This window comes from Leucoraja erinacea, chromosome 29 (genome assembly GCF_028641065.1).
Source record: "Leucoraja erinacea ecotype New England chromosome 29, Leri_hhj_1, whole genome shotgun sequence".
Taxonomy (NCBI): Eukaryota; Metazoa; Chordata; class Chondrichthyes; order Rajiformes; family Rajidae; genus Leucoraja; species Leucoraja erinaceus.
In genome coordinates this window covers 16135815-16153225 of record NC_073405.1, presented here as the reverse complement: position 1 = coordinate 16153225, position 17411 = coordinate 16135815, and the positions used below count along the sequence as shown (strand labels likewise).

The 17411-nt window shown below is 45.7% G+C and overlaps 1 protein-coding gene across 1 annotated transcript in view; it reads left to right on the top strand.

Moving 5' to 3' along the window:
* palm1a (paralemmin 1a) overlaps positions 1-17411 on the top strand; it is a 133837-nt gene that overhangs the window by 52485 nt on the left and 63941 nt on the right. The window contains exon 3 of the mRNA XM_055658752.1: positions 15224-15304. Within this exon, the coding sequence (XP_055514727.1) occupies positions 15224-15304 (81 nt within the window). The remainder of the gene's footprint in view (positions 1-15223; positions 15305-17411) is intronic.

Sequence of the window (17411 nt, the reverse complement as noted above, 5' to 3'; positions counted from 1 at the left end):
CTGGTGGAAGAAGTCCCAATCAGTGGTAGGATACTGCTGCTGTCATCTCGAAGCCCAGGCCCAGGAATGCTGCAGCAGCTCTCCAACTTTGCCCTCAGATCACAAAAGTTTAAAATGTTTAAAGAATACGTAAGAATGTCTCGGAAATCGTATGACATTGGTTTCGGTTTATTATTATCAGCTGTACTAAGATATAGTGAAAACCGTTGATATAAATGCTATCCAGGCAAATTGTACCATACATCAGTACATCAGGTAATGCAAAAGAGAAAGTAAACAGAGTGCAGAATATTGTGCCACAGATGCAGAGAAAGTGTAGGGTGAAAAAAGGCAATGGACACAACAGGGTAGGTTGGAAGATCGGGAATACATTCTTAGTTTATGAGAGGTCTGTTCAAAATTCTGATAACATTGTGGAAGAAGCTGTTCTTGAATCTGGTCACACATGCTATTGAGCTTTTGTGTCTTCTGTCAGATGGGAGAGGGGAGAAGAGAGAATGACCAGGGCGTGAGTGGTGCTTGATTATGTTGGCTGCTTTCCATGGCTGCATGAAGTATAGATGGATTCAATGGAGGGGGGGGGGGGGGGGGGGGGGGGGGGAGGTTCGTTGGCATGTGGATCTGGATACAATGCTCTCTATGGTGCATCTGTAGAAATTGGTAAGTGCTATTGAAGACATATTGAATTTCCTTAGCCTTCTGAGGAAGTAAAGGTGCAGGTGTCCTTTCTTTGCCATGGCATTTATGTGTTTGAATGAGGACAAAGTGTAGGTGATATTTATACCAAAGAACCTCATGCTCTCATGAGTCTGAAGAAGGGTTTCGACCTGAAACATTGCCTATTTCCTTCACGCCATAGATGCTGCCTCACCCGCTGAGTTTCTCCAGCATTTTTGTCTACTTTCAATTTTCCAGCATCTGCAGTTCCTTCTTAAACCTCATACTCTCGACCATCTCCATTCCACCACAATTGATCCAGACTGGGGCATGTAATCTACCAGGCTTCCTAAAGTCGATGACCACATCCTTCATTTTGCTGACATTGAGGGAGAGGTTGTAGTCTTCATACCATGATAGCAAGCTCTCTGCCGCCTTGCTGTGCATTGTTTTATCATTGTTTTAGATCCGACCTACTACAGTGGTGTTATCTGTGAGCATGTTTAGAGCAGACTTTGGTCAGTCGTGAGTGCATAGGGAATGTACAATAAGGAGCTCAGAACACTGCCTTTTGGGGCGCTGACATTGTGAAGTACAGGGAAGAATGGTTGTCATATTCTTACTGATCGTGGTGGATGGGTCAGGAAGCCAAGGATCAAAGATGGTGCTGAGTCCTTGGTCCAGGAGTTTGGACATGGGTTTGGTTATGATTATGATGTTGATGGCAGATCTATAGTCAACAAATAGCAGTCTGACATGGGTGTTCTTGTTAACAGATTGATAAATAATACAATACACCTGAAAATTAATACATTTTTTAAATTATAATTTGCAAATGTAAAAGTTGTTCAGAGATTCGATGCAGAAGAACAAATTATAAATAATTAATGTGTGGGAAGGCACTGTAGATGCTGGTATACACTGATGATAGACACGAAATTCTAGTGCAATTCAGTGCGATCAAGCAGCATCTCTGGAGAAAAGGGATAGGTGGCGTTTTGGGTTGAGACCCGTCTTCAGATAAACAATTACATTTATTTAAATAATTTTAGTTAACGGATAAGTGTGCTTCAATTAGTTTGAACAATGTAAACTACCTGAAACTTACCTCTCTGCCTTGAAGCCGCTCCTTTCCCTTGAAATGATGGAAGCACGGAACTTATGCAGGATTCTATGTGAAGCAGGTTCAGTGCCCAAAGCCCTCAGCGTAACTGCTGAGAAGCTGCAGAGAGTTGGCACGGTCGCGCCATTGGAATCTATCAAAGCAATCCAGTTAGTACCACACCAAGGCTATTTTTTCCTTGAGGTGCATGCAACTTCCTTCTGAAAGCTACCAATTGAATTTTTATCAATCACAATATCAGGCAATGCATTCCAAAGCCCGACTACTCATTGTGTAACGGAAAGTTTCCCATCGAACGTTGGTTCCCTTGGCCGAACATCTTCAATTTGTGGCCTTTAGCTATCATACCATCATCCATTAGTTTCTTTTTGATTTCCTTTATTTAAAACTTTCATGATTTAAATACCAAATTTCCTCTTTTCCTTTTTCGAGGAGACTGATGCAGCTTGTCCAATCTCTCCAAGTCAATGTAATCCCTCATCGTTAAAACTATTCAAGCCACGTCAAGTCAAGTTGAATTCATTCTCTCCTGTCACGGTGGCGCAGCGGTAGAGTTGCTGCCTGACAGAGACCCGGGTTTGAGCCTGACTACAGGTACTATCTGTGCGGAGTTTGTATGTTCTCCCTGTGACCGCGTGGGTTTTCTCCGGGTGCTTCGATTTCCTCCAAGATCCCAAGGTTTGTAGGTTAATTGGCTTTGGCGATTTGTAAAATTGGCACTAGTGTGTAGGATAGTGCTAGTGTAGGGGGTGACCGCTGGTCAGCGCAGACTCGGTGGGCCGAAGGGCCTGTTTCCACACTGTTTCAGTAAAGAGTCTACAGTGAGGTACAGGTACAATGAAATTGTCGCTCACAGCAGCATCGTAGGCACTTTGACTCACAACACGCTAAAACATTATTCATGAATTGCAGATCATTGATGATAAAAATATTATAACTGGGATGAAATGACATGTTGCCTGGTGAAGGTGGAGGGTTCAGGTACATGACCCACCAGCAAAGGCCTGCTTTTCATCCATCCTGTGCTTTTAATGCCTGGGTCACCCTTTACCCCACATCCTGTCCCAATCACTCAGCGACTTGGGTGGGAGATTGCAACCTTCACGTGGTCCGCCCTGGTACAGCGAATGCAATCAACCTGGTGTGCACAATCAAATAAGATCAAATAGAAGAGGTTGTCCTACAACTTTAGGCTGTGCACGCCATACGCAAAAAGAAGATGACTCAGCGAGTGAATACTCAGTGCTCTAGTATTAGAGTCTAGTTTAGTTAAGTTTAGTTTATTATTGTCACGTGTACCAAGGTACAGTGAAGAGCTTTATGTTGCATGCTGTCCAATCAAAGACAATACTGTGCATGATTACAATTATGCCTTCTATAATGTACAGATAAATGATAAAGGGTACAACATTTAATACAAAATTCACTTTCCCACTCGTGGGAAAAACTCAAACGAGGGGATGAATTTACAAGACTGAAGTGGGGGGTGAGGGGGGGGGGGGGGGGAGATCAGCTAAAACGAGGCATGTGGAACAATCTCTTGCAGGGAACTGGGAAAGTAGCCAAAAAATGGCCGATGGAATGTATCACAGACATGAGCAAAGTGAAGCAGTTTGGAAAGATAAACCAGAGCAGGACATACACAGCTCCCTGGGAAATGTTGTTGAATAGAGAGACCTCAGGGAGCAAGTTCCCTGAAAGTGGCGACACAGGGAAGGGGGGGGGGAGGAGGAGAGGAGGAGAGGAGAGGAGGGAGAGGAGAGGAGAGGAGAGGAGAGGAGAGGAGAGGAGAGGAGAGGAGAGGAGAGGGAGGAGAGGAGAGGAGAGGAGAGGAGACGTGAGAAGGAGGAGAGGAGAGGGGAGGGGAGGAGAGGAGAGGAGAGGATAGGAGGAGGGAGAGGACATTCTCCCATCGCCACATTAAAATTATCTTTGGTGCTGGATTTGAGGGGATGAGAGGGAGAAGGAGGGGAGGTGGGAGGAGGGGAGGAGAGGGGAGGAGAGGAGACAGGAGAGGAGAAGAAATGGGAGGAGAGGGGAGGGGAGGAGAGTAGAGTAGAGTAGTGGAGAGGAGGAGAGGTGAGGGGAGGACAGGGGAGGAGAGGGGAGGAGAGGAGAGGTGAGCAGAGGTGAGGAGAGAAGGGAGGAGAGGAAATGGGAGGAGAGGGGAACGGAGGGGAGAGGAGAGAGGACTCTCTCACTTCCACCATATTACAATTATCTTTGGTGCTGGATTTGAGGGGAGGGGAGAGAGGGAGAGGGAGGGAAGAGAGCGGAGGAGAGGAGTGGAGAGGAGAGGAATGGAGGGGAAAGAAATTGAGAGGTGAGGAGAGAAGAGGGGAGGAGAGGAGGAGATTTAAAGGGGACTTGAGCAACAAGTTTTTCACATAGAGGTTGGTAGGTTAATTATAGGAACTGCCTGAGGAAGCGATAAGGGAAGGTACATATACCATGTTTAATAGACAATTGGAGAGATATGTGGATAGGAAAGGTTTAGATGGATATGTGCCAAATAGGGGCGAATGGGCCTAGCTCAGATAAGCACCCTAGTTGGCATGGACAAGTTGGCCAAGGAGCTTGTTTCTATTCTGTATAATTCTATGGCTATAACGATATAAAACCCCAATGACACTGCCAGGACAATGTTAGACATGATTGACCAGTAAAGCTGCTTTGATCTTGGCCTGGGCACCGTAGATTGCCTCAACACCTTGTGGGAGGCAAGCACTCCAGTCCATGATCCCATGAACTGTGCCGGCAAACAGAGGCTGGTAGAGTCGGAGGGAGGGCCTTGCCAAGCTGGGTTCCATGGCCACTGAGGTAATACCTCAGAAGATTGAGGGGGGATCTTATAGAAACTTACAAAATTATTAAGGGATTGGACAGGCTAGATGCAGGAAGATTATTCCACCAATGCATTTTGTTGTCTCTGTACTGTACACTGACAATGACAATTAAAATTGAATCTGAATCTATTCCCGATGTTGGGGAAGTCCAGAACTAGGGAGTCACAGTTTAAGGATAAGAGGGAAGTCTTTTAGGACCGAGATGAGAAAATCATTTTTTAGAGTGGTGAATCTGTGGAATTCTCTGCCACAGAATGTAGTTGAGGCCAGTTCATTGGCTATATTTAAGAGGGAGTTAGATGTGGCCCTTGTGGCTAAAGGGATCAGGGGGTATGGAGAGAAGGCAGGGATGGGATACTGAGTTGAATTATCAGCCATGATCAGATTGAATGGCGGTGCAGGCTACTCCTGCACCTATTTTCTATGTTTCTATGTTTCGATGCCACTTTGCCGAATAGGCAAAGATCTAGTGGCAGCGTTGGTGAACTTCAGCGAGCATCAGAGAACCAACACGCCTACATGTCTAGTCACGGCCCCAGGACCCAGCACTTTACATCCAGTAAATTATTTAAGAAGCACCATCATCGTTGCAATATCCTCTTAAATCCCAAGGTTGCCAGCACACTAGCTCAACTGAGTAAAGTTTATATTGCAAGAACAATTTAAATTGCTAATGTAATTAAAAGATTTGCTGGTGAGGACTGTGGCCCACGGTGGAAAGCTGTGCACAGGCAGCCGCTCCGTGAGACGGTTCCAAGAAAAGGCTGCGGAGGAAATCCTCTCAGCTGCTCATTGTTTGTGTCTCTTGTGGGATTCTTTGAGTGAATTCCGGTCACATAAATCTTATCGTAGAACTCCGAACATCAATTGGTTGGTGTTGGCTTCCACTGGCTGACTGCAGAAAGGAAAAGATATTTTACATCATTAACTTACACCTAATCGCTTTACGAGAAAAGAAAAAGTGATTTTATTTTTGCTTCCAAGGAACGCTGACTGCCTCTCAGTTTACTAATCCAGTAACGTTCTCCAAGATGGTCCATAACCAGAGAGACCCTGGCATCCTCTGTGGAAAGGGGGGCGGAGGATTCACTAGTCTACTAGCCTTTTAATGCAAAAATATACCTTATTCATAAACGTTGTGATTGTAACAATAAGCGCTGCACAGTGGCACAGCAGGTAGTGCCACTGCCTCACAGCTCCAGGAACCCAGGCATTTAGGCAGACACCTGAATAGACAGGGATTTGAATAACATAGGATTTAAAGTGTGCAGTTTACATTAACGTCATGTTCGGCATGGACATTGTGGGCTGAAGGACCTGTTCCTATGCTGTACTATTCTACGTCCATGTTCTATGACTCGCCCTAGAGGGCCTGTCCCACTTGCCAATTTTTTCAGCAACTGCCAGTGTCATTGACTGATGTATCAGGGTCGCCGAAAGATTTTGAACATTTCAAAATCCAGCGGCGGCAAAAAAAAGTTGCGGCACTTGAGGTAACACTTGAGGTCAATGCGTCATCACGCCGCATCACACCGCAACTTTTTCGGTGACCGGATACGTCAGTTAATGATGCCGGCAGTCGCCGAAAAAACTCGCCAAGTAGGACGAGCCCTTTAATGGACCAGTCGATCATTATTCAATCTTTCCTCTTCTGTGACTCCAGTCCCACCTCAAGGCAGTTGATTCTGACTTTTCCTCTGAAGTCACCAATCACTGCCTTCTCGTGCCCAAGCAACAGACAATGGCTGCGGGTTCTGAGGAAGGTGCCCACATCCTGAAAGCCTGATACCCTCTCCTCCCCCGAGCTGGGCATTGCCAGGTCCAGTGTCGCAGGACCAACAGCCAGGAAAGAATAGTTGGGCGCTGCCCTCTCATGGGCTGTTTGTGACAGGCAATAAATGCTGCCCTTGTCAATTCCATGAACTAATGAAAACAAATTAATTATTGGGCAGTACGGTGGCGCAATAAATGCTTCCTAATGCTTACAGTGCCAGAGACCATGGTTCGATCCCGACTATACGGAGTTTGCACGTCCTCTTCGTGACTGTGTGAGTTTTCTCCAAGATCGGTTTCCTCCCACACTCCAAAGACAGGTCTGCAGGTTAATTGGCTTGGTATTAATGTAAAATTATCTCTAGTGTGTGTAGGATAGTGTTAATGTACGGGGATCGCTGGTCGGTATGGACTCGGTGGGCTGAAAGGCCTGTTTCCGTTCTGTATCTCTAAACTAAACTAAACTAAGTAGGTGATTCCTCGAAGGTACACAAAAATGCTGGAGAAACTCAGCGGGTGCAGCAGCATCTATGGAGCGAAGGAAATAGGTAACGTTTCGGGCCGAAACCCTTCTTCAGACTGATTACCCCTCTTGTCTGCTCTGTCATTCAATGGGATCAGGGCAAAATCAGTAAATAAAATGACAGGTGCTAGAATCTAAAAGAAAATGAAATGCAAGTCAGGCAGCATCTGTGGAGAGAGAAACAAAGGGGCATTTCAAGTAGAAAAACTTCATAGGAACTGGAAATAGACAATAGACAATAGGTGCACGAGTAGGCCATTTGGACCTTTGAGCCAGCACCGCCATTCAATGTGATCATGGCTGATCATCCCCAATCAGTACCCCGTTCCTGCCTTCGCCCCATATCCCCTGACTCCGCTATTTTTAAGAGCCCTATCTAGGTCTCTCTTGAAATGTGAGAAAACAAGTTAGATTTAAATTGCAGAGAGGGTGGGGAAGAGATGGATAGGAGAAAGGGAAGATATATATCGCTGATAGGATGAGGCTGATGTTGTCATGGTGATACACCCCACCTGGTCAGCGGCCATTTTATCCATCCCTTCTCCTGTCCTCTCTGCAATTAAAACCAACTTGTTTTCTCTGCTTCCCAGTTCTTGCAAGGAGTCTTCATCCCAAAACCTTTGCTCTGTTTCTCTTTTCACAGATCAGGGTTAATTCTTGTGCTCAGGTTCACATTCAGCCCAATCCCCTGATTTGTTGTTTCACTAAGAACTCAAAGACCTATTGTTCTCAGGCTTGGGTGGACTCCAGAAATGGACACCCACTGCTCCCTGCCGTAGAACATTGCCAAGATTCACAACCGTCTGAGTGAATACATTCCTCTCCAGACTAAGACTGGCCAAAGACTCCAGCCAGAGGAAGCCGCCCTTCAGGATTCACTCTGCTGAGTCCTTTTAGAGTTTTAAATACAGGATTAATTTTCACTCAGCTCTCCAGACAAAGAGATCAGCACCATCTTGTACAATCTCTCCTCTTAGATCAAGCCTATTGTTCCAGGGATAGTATGAACAAATCCACATTGCTCTGCCTCTGTGGCAAGAGTGTTCTACCCAAAATACAACAAATGAATGGTCAGGCCTGAGGGAGTATTCAGGAGCACAGGGACCTCAGTGTACAAAGAGCAGAGGGACCCCAGTATACAATGAGCAGGGAGACCTCATTGCACAAGGAGCGGCGGGATCTCTGAGTACAAGGAGCATAGGGACCTCAGTGTACCAATCCAAGATGGCGCTCAACCCAGACGACTCTTTATGTGCTAGTCACAGAAGTGGATCTTCAATCATGCATTACAATTGCTCCACTCTTTTAAATCTCTACTCCCTTTATTATGTATCAGTACGCTGTGAATGACTCGATTGTAATCATGTATTGTTTTCCGCTGACTGGTTAGCACGCAACAAAACCTTTTCACTGTACCTTGGTGCACATGACAATGAACTAAACTCAACCTCAATCTCAGTGTACAAGAAGCATAGGAACCTCAGTGTACAAGGAGCAGGGGGATCTCTGTGTACAAGGGGCAGGGGGACTCAGCATACAAAGACAAGGAGGGCCTCAGTGTAAAAGTGCAAGGATCCCTGAAAGTGGCCTCATGGGTGGATAAGCTGATGAAAAATCCATATGAGGGAACCTGCCTTCAGTTGTTAGACCTTAAACTATGGGATCGGGAAGCTTACAGTACAGTTTCATAAAACATTAGTTTATAGGAAATTGTAGCTGGAATAGTGTGTAACGTTCTGGTCACGGCACTACGGGAAGTTTGCAGCTGCTCTGGGGAGGGCACAGAGGAGGATATTGCCTTAGATGCTAACGGCTCATCGCAGACAGGGAAACAGAGATAGGCCTGCATGATGCTATGCTTCAATGAGTCAGCATTCCTGATCAGCGTTAATCAAGGTTAAGACCAAGCAATCTATCCACTGGCAAACATTAGCATGACTGATAACCCCACTCAACAGAATTACTTTGTTTCTGGCACCATCTCCTCCATCCATTTTGTGTGCCTGCGCCTAACAAAGTAATCGGTAAGAGTGGAAGGTCACCCCACACAATGAGACTATATTTGTGTGCATAATAAGCAATAAAATAATAAGCTGGCTGTGAGTGCAGGGGGAGGCAGGACTTTAGTCTTCTTGAGTCTTGCTATCTCTCACGGCTTTGCTCAGCTGTGGGTCAATTATCGGGCAGGTCTGTCGTACTTTATTCCAGGGAGCAGAGTGGGAGAGCAGTGGCCTGCTGCCTTGTGGGATGTCCATCTGCAGATGGTGATAGAGTGCAGACAGCTACAGGCTGTGCAATGTACCAACCCCCCCCCCCCCCCCCCTTCCAATCCGTACCCATGTACTCCACAATGTGCGCGTCCTGCCGGAGGGTGAGCTTGAGTGGTGGCCCAGGGGCAGGTGCATGAAACCTGGGGATATTAATTACCAAAAATTGGTGGAGTTGTGAATGATGAAGACGCTCGTTAAAGGATATAGATCAGTTGTTAATGGTGGGCAGCGAAATAGCACGCGGGGTTTAATCTGGGATGATATGAGGTGTTGAACTTTCAGAGGTCAAATGTAAGAGGAAAATATACAGTAAATGGCAGATCCTTAGACACATTGATGTACAGAGGGATCTTGGGGTTCAAGTTCATAGCTGCCTGAAATTGGTGAAACAAATAGAGTGGGAAAGAAGGCATGCAGCATACTTGCCTCCATCATTTGGGGAATTAAGTATAAAAGCTATTGTTAACGTACAAGTGGGAAGAATGGGGAGATACAAGGCCGTGTAACTACATGGTGAGCATCTGTTAGGAGGTGCATTCGTTCAGGCCAGCTGGTTGAAAGGACGCCAGAGTTTGCTGAACTCGAGGTTTAGTTGGATGACTCAGGTTTAGTCTCTGATCTGAAATAGCAACTGCTTCACCAAAAAAAAGTTCAATGTCCTGATCAGTTCTTCTCTACACGTGTCCGTGCGGGGAATCTCTGCCCTATGAGGATCCCAGTTACTGTTGAATTCTTGCAAATTGACATGCAATTGTTTTTCCTGGGCTCTGTCTTGCCGATTTTCCCATAACATGAAACCGTTTATCCCACCAGCTTAAGGGAAGAGACCCCTGCCAACCGGTGATAACACAATCAAGGGTTCATACAGCCTTGTCTCATTCCTTCTAAGACCCTGAAGTGGCTCTCATTTGGAGCAACAAACACCTAAATCTCCTTTCAGGATTCACAGCCTGACACAATTTCTGCATTTGTTTTAATAGCAAAAAAAAAATGGCACAACAGCACAATTAAATTATTTATAAGGTCACAGTCAACGTGTGAAAAGTAGACAGAGCATCTCCACTACAGTCAAGGATCTCTTCTAAAGTTCATCTTATGATCCATGTCAGTCTTTCATGATGAATGCAGCTGAAAAGTCTCTGCTGTTCCCATTTCCATCCGTAGACCTCTTTCCTGTTCACCTTTTAGTTGTTCTAAGTAAGACCTTGGTTTCCTCTGATTGTGTGCAGTACTTGCTGGAGTTTCCTCGGAATTATCTATTGCTAATTTATGGCAACATTTTTGTTTAACTCTTTTTTGTCTTTGTTTATGAGCACAAAGCAATTCTTAGCATTTTCCAGCTTTCTTCCCCCCCCCCCCCCCCCCCCCCCCCCCCCCCCCCCCCCCCCCCCCCCCCCCCCCCCCCCCCCCCCCCCCCCCACAATCAGTCTGCAGAAAGGTCTTGACCCGAAACGTCACCTATCCATGTTCTCCAGAGATGCTACCTGACCTCCGGAATTACTCCAGAACTCAGTTCTTTTTGTTTTGTATCATTCACATTTTCCTCTTCCATAAGAAAATTGCACGGTCTCAATATGTGCCATTTCATTCTTGACAAATTCTCATTTATATCTCTATCAAGTTAGGGTCAACTAACTACTGTTTCATTACCTTAGTTACAATTTGGATTCAATTACAGATTTTCGGCTGAATGGTTTTTGATAGATGATAGAACAATTATAGAAAAAATGTTATCACCGCAGTATGCAAGTTTGGAAAATCCTGTACCTTTTGAAAACAACTTGTGTTCTAAACTGGTGATGAGGGGCCCATTTGTTCAGAGAGCAGCTAATTTGCCATTTCTGTCATCATCCTAGTAAACCTTACCACACAATCCCCAGCATGTCTGTTGTAGTTGAGACCAGAACTGGCTGCAGGCTTGTGGGCCTGGCCTCTCCTTCCATTCACTCCCACACTTGGGTTGGTAAAATACCGAGCCTCAGTCCCAGAGGAGATTTTTATTTCTTCTTGTCCTGAGATCTCCTTTCAAGCTTATGTTTGGTGGAATTTACCAGAGTTACTTCTACAGGATATCCGCTCTCCTGTGCCACTTGTAGTATTGTATTGTTTATTATTGTCACATTTACGATTATACAGTGAAAAGCTTTGTTTGTGTGTTATCCGGTCAAACCAAATCATTCTATACACGAGTACAATCAAGCCATGCACAAGTACAACAGGCAGTGTAAAGTGAAAATGACCAGAGTGCAGAATATAGTGTTACAGCATTATAGAAATCCTAGTAGATTTACAAATGGAATACAGATTTAAAATAGTGGAACGATTGTAGTGGATCATAGTAGATCCTCTCCTGGGACCAACACGCTAATAGTCACCAGGCTAATAGTTGCAAAGGTCTACCTTGTGGCTGTTTTTGATATCAAACCTAGAGACCCAAGGACAATGTTCTGAGGCATCATCGCCATACTTGGCCCAACTTGCCCCCAAAAGGGGTTTTAAATTCCGTCCTCCTGACCAACCTGAACACTCGGCCAACATGCACACAGCTTCTCAGAGTGAATTAATGTTGGAGCAAGGTTTTTCAAAAGCTCCTAATTTACATTTCGCAAGAAAATTAATTATTGTACAGGTGCCCTTTCAGAACCCGACATAGAGACAAAGTGTCAATTTGGCTTTGGGACAGTTCCTGAGCCATTTGGTCATAAGCTGACCTGCCATTAAGCTGCGACACCTGGCTCCTTCTCTGGACCTTCCTCATGACCCAGGCCCCTGGCAGTGATGGGATTTGTATGGATCTACTCTGCACGACCAGACCCCTGGATGTTGCACTGAACCTCAATAACCAAACATTGGTACTGTGCTTAGTTACAGAAGGCACTTCCTACTCATGCAACTATTAAATACTCTTTCTTCTGCAGTGACATTAAAGGACAAAGGTGAAGGTGCTTTATAGTTAATTGAAACAACTGGGGCAGGAGGGGAAGGGGAGTGGAATGGTTAGGAAAGAAGATCATCTAGAATAATGCTGTCTATCTATTGAAATATTATAACGTTTAGTAACATGCTCATGTTTCTTTCAAAGTTAACTTCCAACAGTAATGGACACCAATTCTATACTTCAGCGTTCTTCTGAGTTTTAAAATATTGAGGAGCTCTCAATTCAATAGTTTCTATCAACTCTCGTGAATCAGATCTATGGTGTTGAGAGAATTTAAACACTGGATTATTGTCATCACACCAGCTAATGCGGTTGGAATTGATGCAGCGGTGTTTTAAAGCTTTGATTTTGCAGTGTCATTGCTGTTATTCAGGTGGTCCAGGTTCCCTCTCAGCCAGTGGTTCCATGGTCAGGACACTCACTCTGCAAAAAAGAACTATTGTCCTCACAGCTGAACCAGAGACCCAAGTTCAATCCTGACCTTGTGTACTGTCTGTGTGAAGTTTGCACGTTCTCCCGATAACCGCATGGATTTACTCGGGTGCTCCCTTTACCTCTCACGTCCCAAAGACGTGCGGATTCATAGGTTAATTGGCCTCCGTAAAACTAGTCTCTACTGTGTCGGTGGTGGATGAGAAAGTTGAATAACATAGAACTAGTGTGAACGGGTGATTGATGGTCGGCGGGGACTCGATGGGCCAAAGGGACTGTTTCTATGCTATGTCGCTGAACTCTGATAGCTCAATCTCCTCAGAGGTTTTTTTTTCCTGCCTCCCTTTGGAACCATAGGAACCCGAAGAAGCCATTCAGCCCCTCAGGTCTGTCCTGTCATTCTGTCAGAGAATAGCTGGGCAGGATTTCAGGCCATTTATTCTTTGTTTCCCTTAACCGACAGATTCTATGACTTCTCTCTCAAGAACATTGTCATCTCTGAGCCTCCATGTCCCATGGTGGGATTCACTTACGGATTTTCAACACTCCGTGGATGGAACAGTGTCTGTCCTGAATTTTAAAAGTATCCATACTTCCTCTAACTCCCTCCACCTGGGGAATTTATTTTCTGCACTTGCTTTTTACCATGAGAACCACCTCACCGACATTACTCATCCCCCTTGAATGGTCCAGTAACATAAATCAGTTTTATGTGTCCTGTATGAACTTAACCCTTTGCATCCCAGAGTCATTGGCAACAAGTCTGGACATTGGTCTCCAGAGACTCTGAGACCTTCCATGCTGTGCCAGACCAAGCACGGAGCTCTGTGTGAGTCCCGCACTTTGGGCCCAACTTGGTTCAGCCTGACTTCCTCCTCTTGGACTCCTGCCCTGTTGAGAAAGGTGAATGTTTCATTCTGCTTTCAGGTTGTTTCTGCTGCCAGCCACCGCCACATCTCAACTCCTCCACAATTCCTCGTTTCTCACTGACTGAAAAATATTTTAAAGCATTTTTTATCCAAATCTTGATCGGCCACTTCCTTTGCTGTAATAAAAAAGGAAGGGGTGGGGTGCATTGAGGAGGTGATTTTATTCACTCCTCTCAACAGGAAAGTGTATGCAATGTATGCAAAACTAATCACGCTTGCTCTCAGCCTCTGATACCACCTGCATTAAGGTCTACAGTATTAAAGAGATGTTGCATAGAAACAAGCCCTTCAGCCCACCAAGTCTGCAAGAGCAGCAAGGACTAATCCTATATTAACCCTTTTTTATTCCACCTACACTTTGATCACCTTTCCCCAGATTCTACATATCAGGGTAGTTTACAGTAGACAAATAGCTTATGCCCCCGTCCCACTTAGGAAACCTGAACGGAAACCTCTGGAGACTTTGCGCCCCACCCAAGGTTTCCGTGCGGTTCCCGGAGGTTGCAGGTGGTTGCCGGAGGTTGCAGGTAGTGGAAGCAGGTAGGGAGACTGACAAAAACCTCCGGGAACCGCACGGAAACCTTGGGTGGGGCTCAAAGTCTCCAGAGGTTTCCATTCATGTTTCCTAAGTGGGACAGGGACATTAGTAACCTACACATCTTTGGGATGTTGGAGCAAAACAGAGACCCCGAGGAAACCCTCGTAGGAAGGTGTAAAGTGTATTGGTTTATTATCGTCCCGTGTACCGAGATCAGTGAAAAATCTTGTTTGCATGCTGCACTTTCAGATTAGACTGTCTATCAGTACAGTCAAGCCATTACACAAGTACAACGGACAGAGGTCCCACTCAATAGGCAGCATCTTAACCTGACCTAAGCGGGCAACTTGGCTCCTAGCACATTATTGGGACCACGGCTTCTATGGTTTGAAGGACACACCACTCTGTTGGCAGGCAGGATACTCTTATCAGGATAAGGAGGGAGGGGAAGGACAGACGTGTGTGACCTTGCTGTTTGTGAAGAGCAGCCCTAACTCCATATTGCCAGTGAGGCCACTACTGAGCCCTGGGAATTTGAACACACATGAGCTGCCCACCAACCTCCCACAACTCGCTAACGTAATTGAGGATCCCAGGCCAAACTAGCCTAGCCTTGAACTGACAATACCTGGAGTAATGAAAGAGGGAACCTCACATCTGCCCAGTATTATGGAGTACTTGCCCCTGTCAGCATCAAGGTTGCTGAAGTGGAGATGGTCGTTCCTTGGCATATATATCACCAATAATCTGTCCTGGACCAACCTCATTGAAGCTATGGCCAAGCATACCAACACCTCCTCTTCCTCAGAAGTCTTAGGAAGTTCAATATGTCTCCAATGACTCTTAACAACTTCTCCAGATGAACCTTACAAAGCATCCTATCAAGATTCATTGCAGCTCATCCGGGAACAGCTATTCCCGCCCACAGGAAATTGCAGGGAGTTGTGGCTGTAGCCCAGTCCATCACACAAACCAGCCTGTTCTCCATCAACTCCGTCTGCACTTCACACTGCCAATGTTGCACACTGGATCTCGTCATCAAGTAGTATCTAGAAACGTACCCTGCATAACCCAATCTATATACTTGAGCAATTTATCCATACACTTTGCTGGCGGAGAGGTGGGGTGGGCAGATCTCGAGGAAGGGGAAGGAAAGTTGCTCCAAACTAATCGGTTCCTATCCCTTGTCCCCAGGAGAAGAGGAAGCGGCAGGTGGAGATCGAGAACACAAAGCGGGAGCTAGAGGATGAGCGCCGGCAGCTGCAACACCTGAAGGTAAGTCTCCTGGCACAGACTCAAGACACCCACACCCACCAGGCCCACCCGGCCTGACCTTCTCATAACAGAACTGGCGTATCCCAGGCATCAGTCTGGTGAAGATAGACACAAAATGCTGGAACAACTCAGCAGGACAGGCAGCATCTCTGGGGAGAAGGACTGGGTGACGTTTCGGGTCGAGACTGAAGTCTGAAGAAGGTTCTCGACCCGAAACATCACCCATTCCTTCGCTCCAGAGATGCTGCCTGTCCAACTGAGTCATTCCAACATTTTGTGTCTATCTTCAGTGTAAACCAGCATCTGCAGTTCCTCCCTACACATCAGTTTGGTGAATGTTGCTGCTCTGCCTGCGCACCAACTAAATTCATTTGTTTCAAAAATAAACCTTTATTCATTAAAAAAATGTACACTGGAAGTACAACAGAATGAGTGCATGTGTCTCTATTCATGTTCATTTTACCATCAAGTCAATTAACAATGCATCAAGGCCACTTATTTCTCCTCTGTGAAGCGTTCGAGAGACACGTACCCTTGTAGCCTGGAATGTGTCATTTGTAACATTCATTCACAGTTAAAAATACCCAATGACTTGGCCTTCACAGCCGTCTATGGCAATGAATTCCACAGATTCAGTCACTCCGTACACTGGAAGATTGATAAGCTGTGGCCAGAGCAAAGTGGATCTTTGAGCGAGCTGATCTTCCTGCAGCAGTTGACTCGCTGTGTGTGCCTGGTATCTGATCGTTGGCCAAGGAGTTGTGCAGCTGCTCAGGACCAACCTCAACAAGTAAATCCTTCCTTAAGTAAGGAGACTTAAACTGTGTGCTGTACCCATGTGTGGTCTCACTGTACAACTGCAGTCTAATGTCTTTCATAAGTTCATGAGTCATAGGAGCAGAATGAGGTCATTCGGCCCACTGAGTCTACTCCGCCATTCAACCATGGCGGATCTATCTTTCTCTCTCGACCATTCTCTTGTCTTCTCCCTCTAACCCCTGACACACTTACTAATCAAGAACCTGTCAAGCTCCGTCTTAAAAATACCCAATGACTTAGCCTTCACAGCCGTCTGTGGCAATGAATTCCACAGATTCACCACCTTTTGACTAAAGAAATTCCTCATCTCCTTTCCAAAGGTAAGTCCTTTTATTCTGAGGCTGTGCCCTCTAATGCTCGACTCTCCCACTGGTGGAAACATACATCCTCTCCACATCCACTCTATCCAGGCCTTTCACTATTCTGGAAGTTTCAATGAGGTCCCCCTACATTCTTCTAAACTCCCTATTACAATGAATACTGGGGAAGGGCTTGCTCAGCTTGCAATGGGTTAACCAGGAGAGGAAGTCATCACAGCCCAATTAGATGGCCCAGGCCGGGAGATGTATTCCACAGTTAAAACTGATCCCCTAATAGATAATAGACCTTGACAGATGGGTTTCCACTGGGACAATTTACAAGGACATTTTCTCTGCACATTATGGTAGGTTTCCGCTACCTGAATGTTCGTCAATGGAAAAAACATGTCAGCTTGCTTGAGTGGGAAAGAGTGGGCTTGGCTGGAGTTGGCAGGTGTGTGGAAAACAATTGAATAGCTTGACTCTAGTAAACCCGTGGCTTGTGATGATTATCTAGGGATATTTACAACTTTACAATCGGTGCCTATGTTCCAACAGTTAACTTGAACGACCGTGGTAATCTTGAGCAGAGGGAATAACAGCTCAGATGCACACTCTGCAGGTTAATATTTGTTGGCAATGAACGGAGAAGCTGCACCAGGCAACGCAAGAGTATAGTTTAATGAGTTTAAAAGGTTTCCAAATTCCCTGCATGGTTTCCAGGAGGGATTATAGCAGTTGGAGAACCTGTGGTACTGAGAACCAGCACTTCCTGATTCACACTCCCAGAACGGACAACAGAATATCGCCTTTGATGTGTGTGTATGCGTGGGTGTGCGTGCATGTGTGTGTGTGTGTGTGTGTGTGCATGCGTGTGTTTAGACGTGCTGAGTTGTGTAACTGGGTGCATTAGCATGAACCACAATGCAAGTCAGGCAGCATTTACTGACTGACTCACCAACATTGCTGACCAACAACTGGCCAACCCC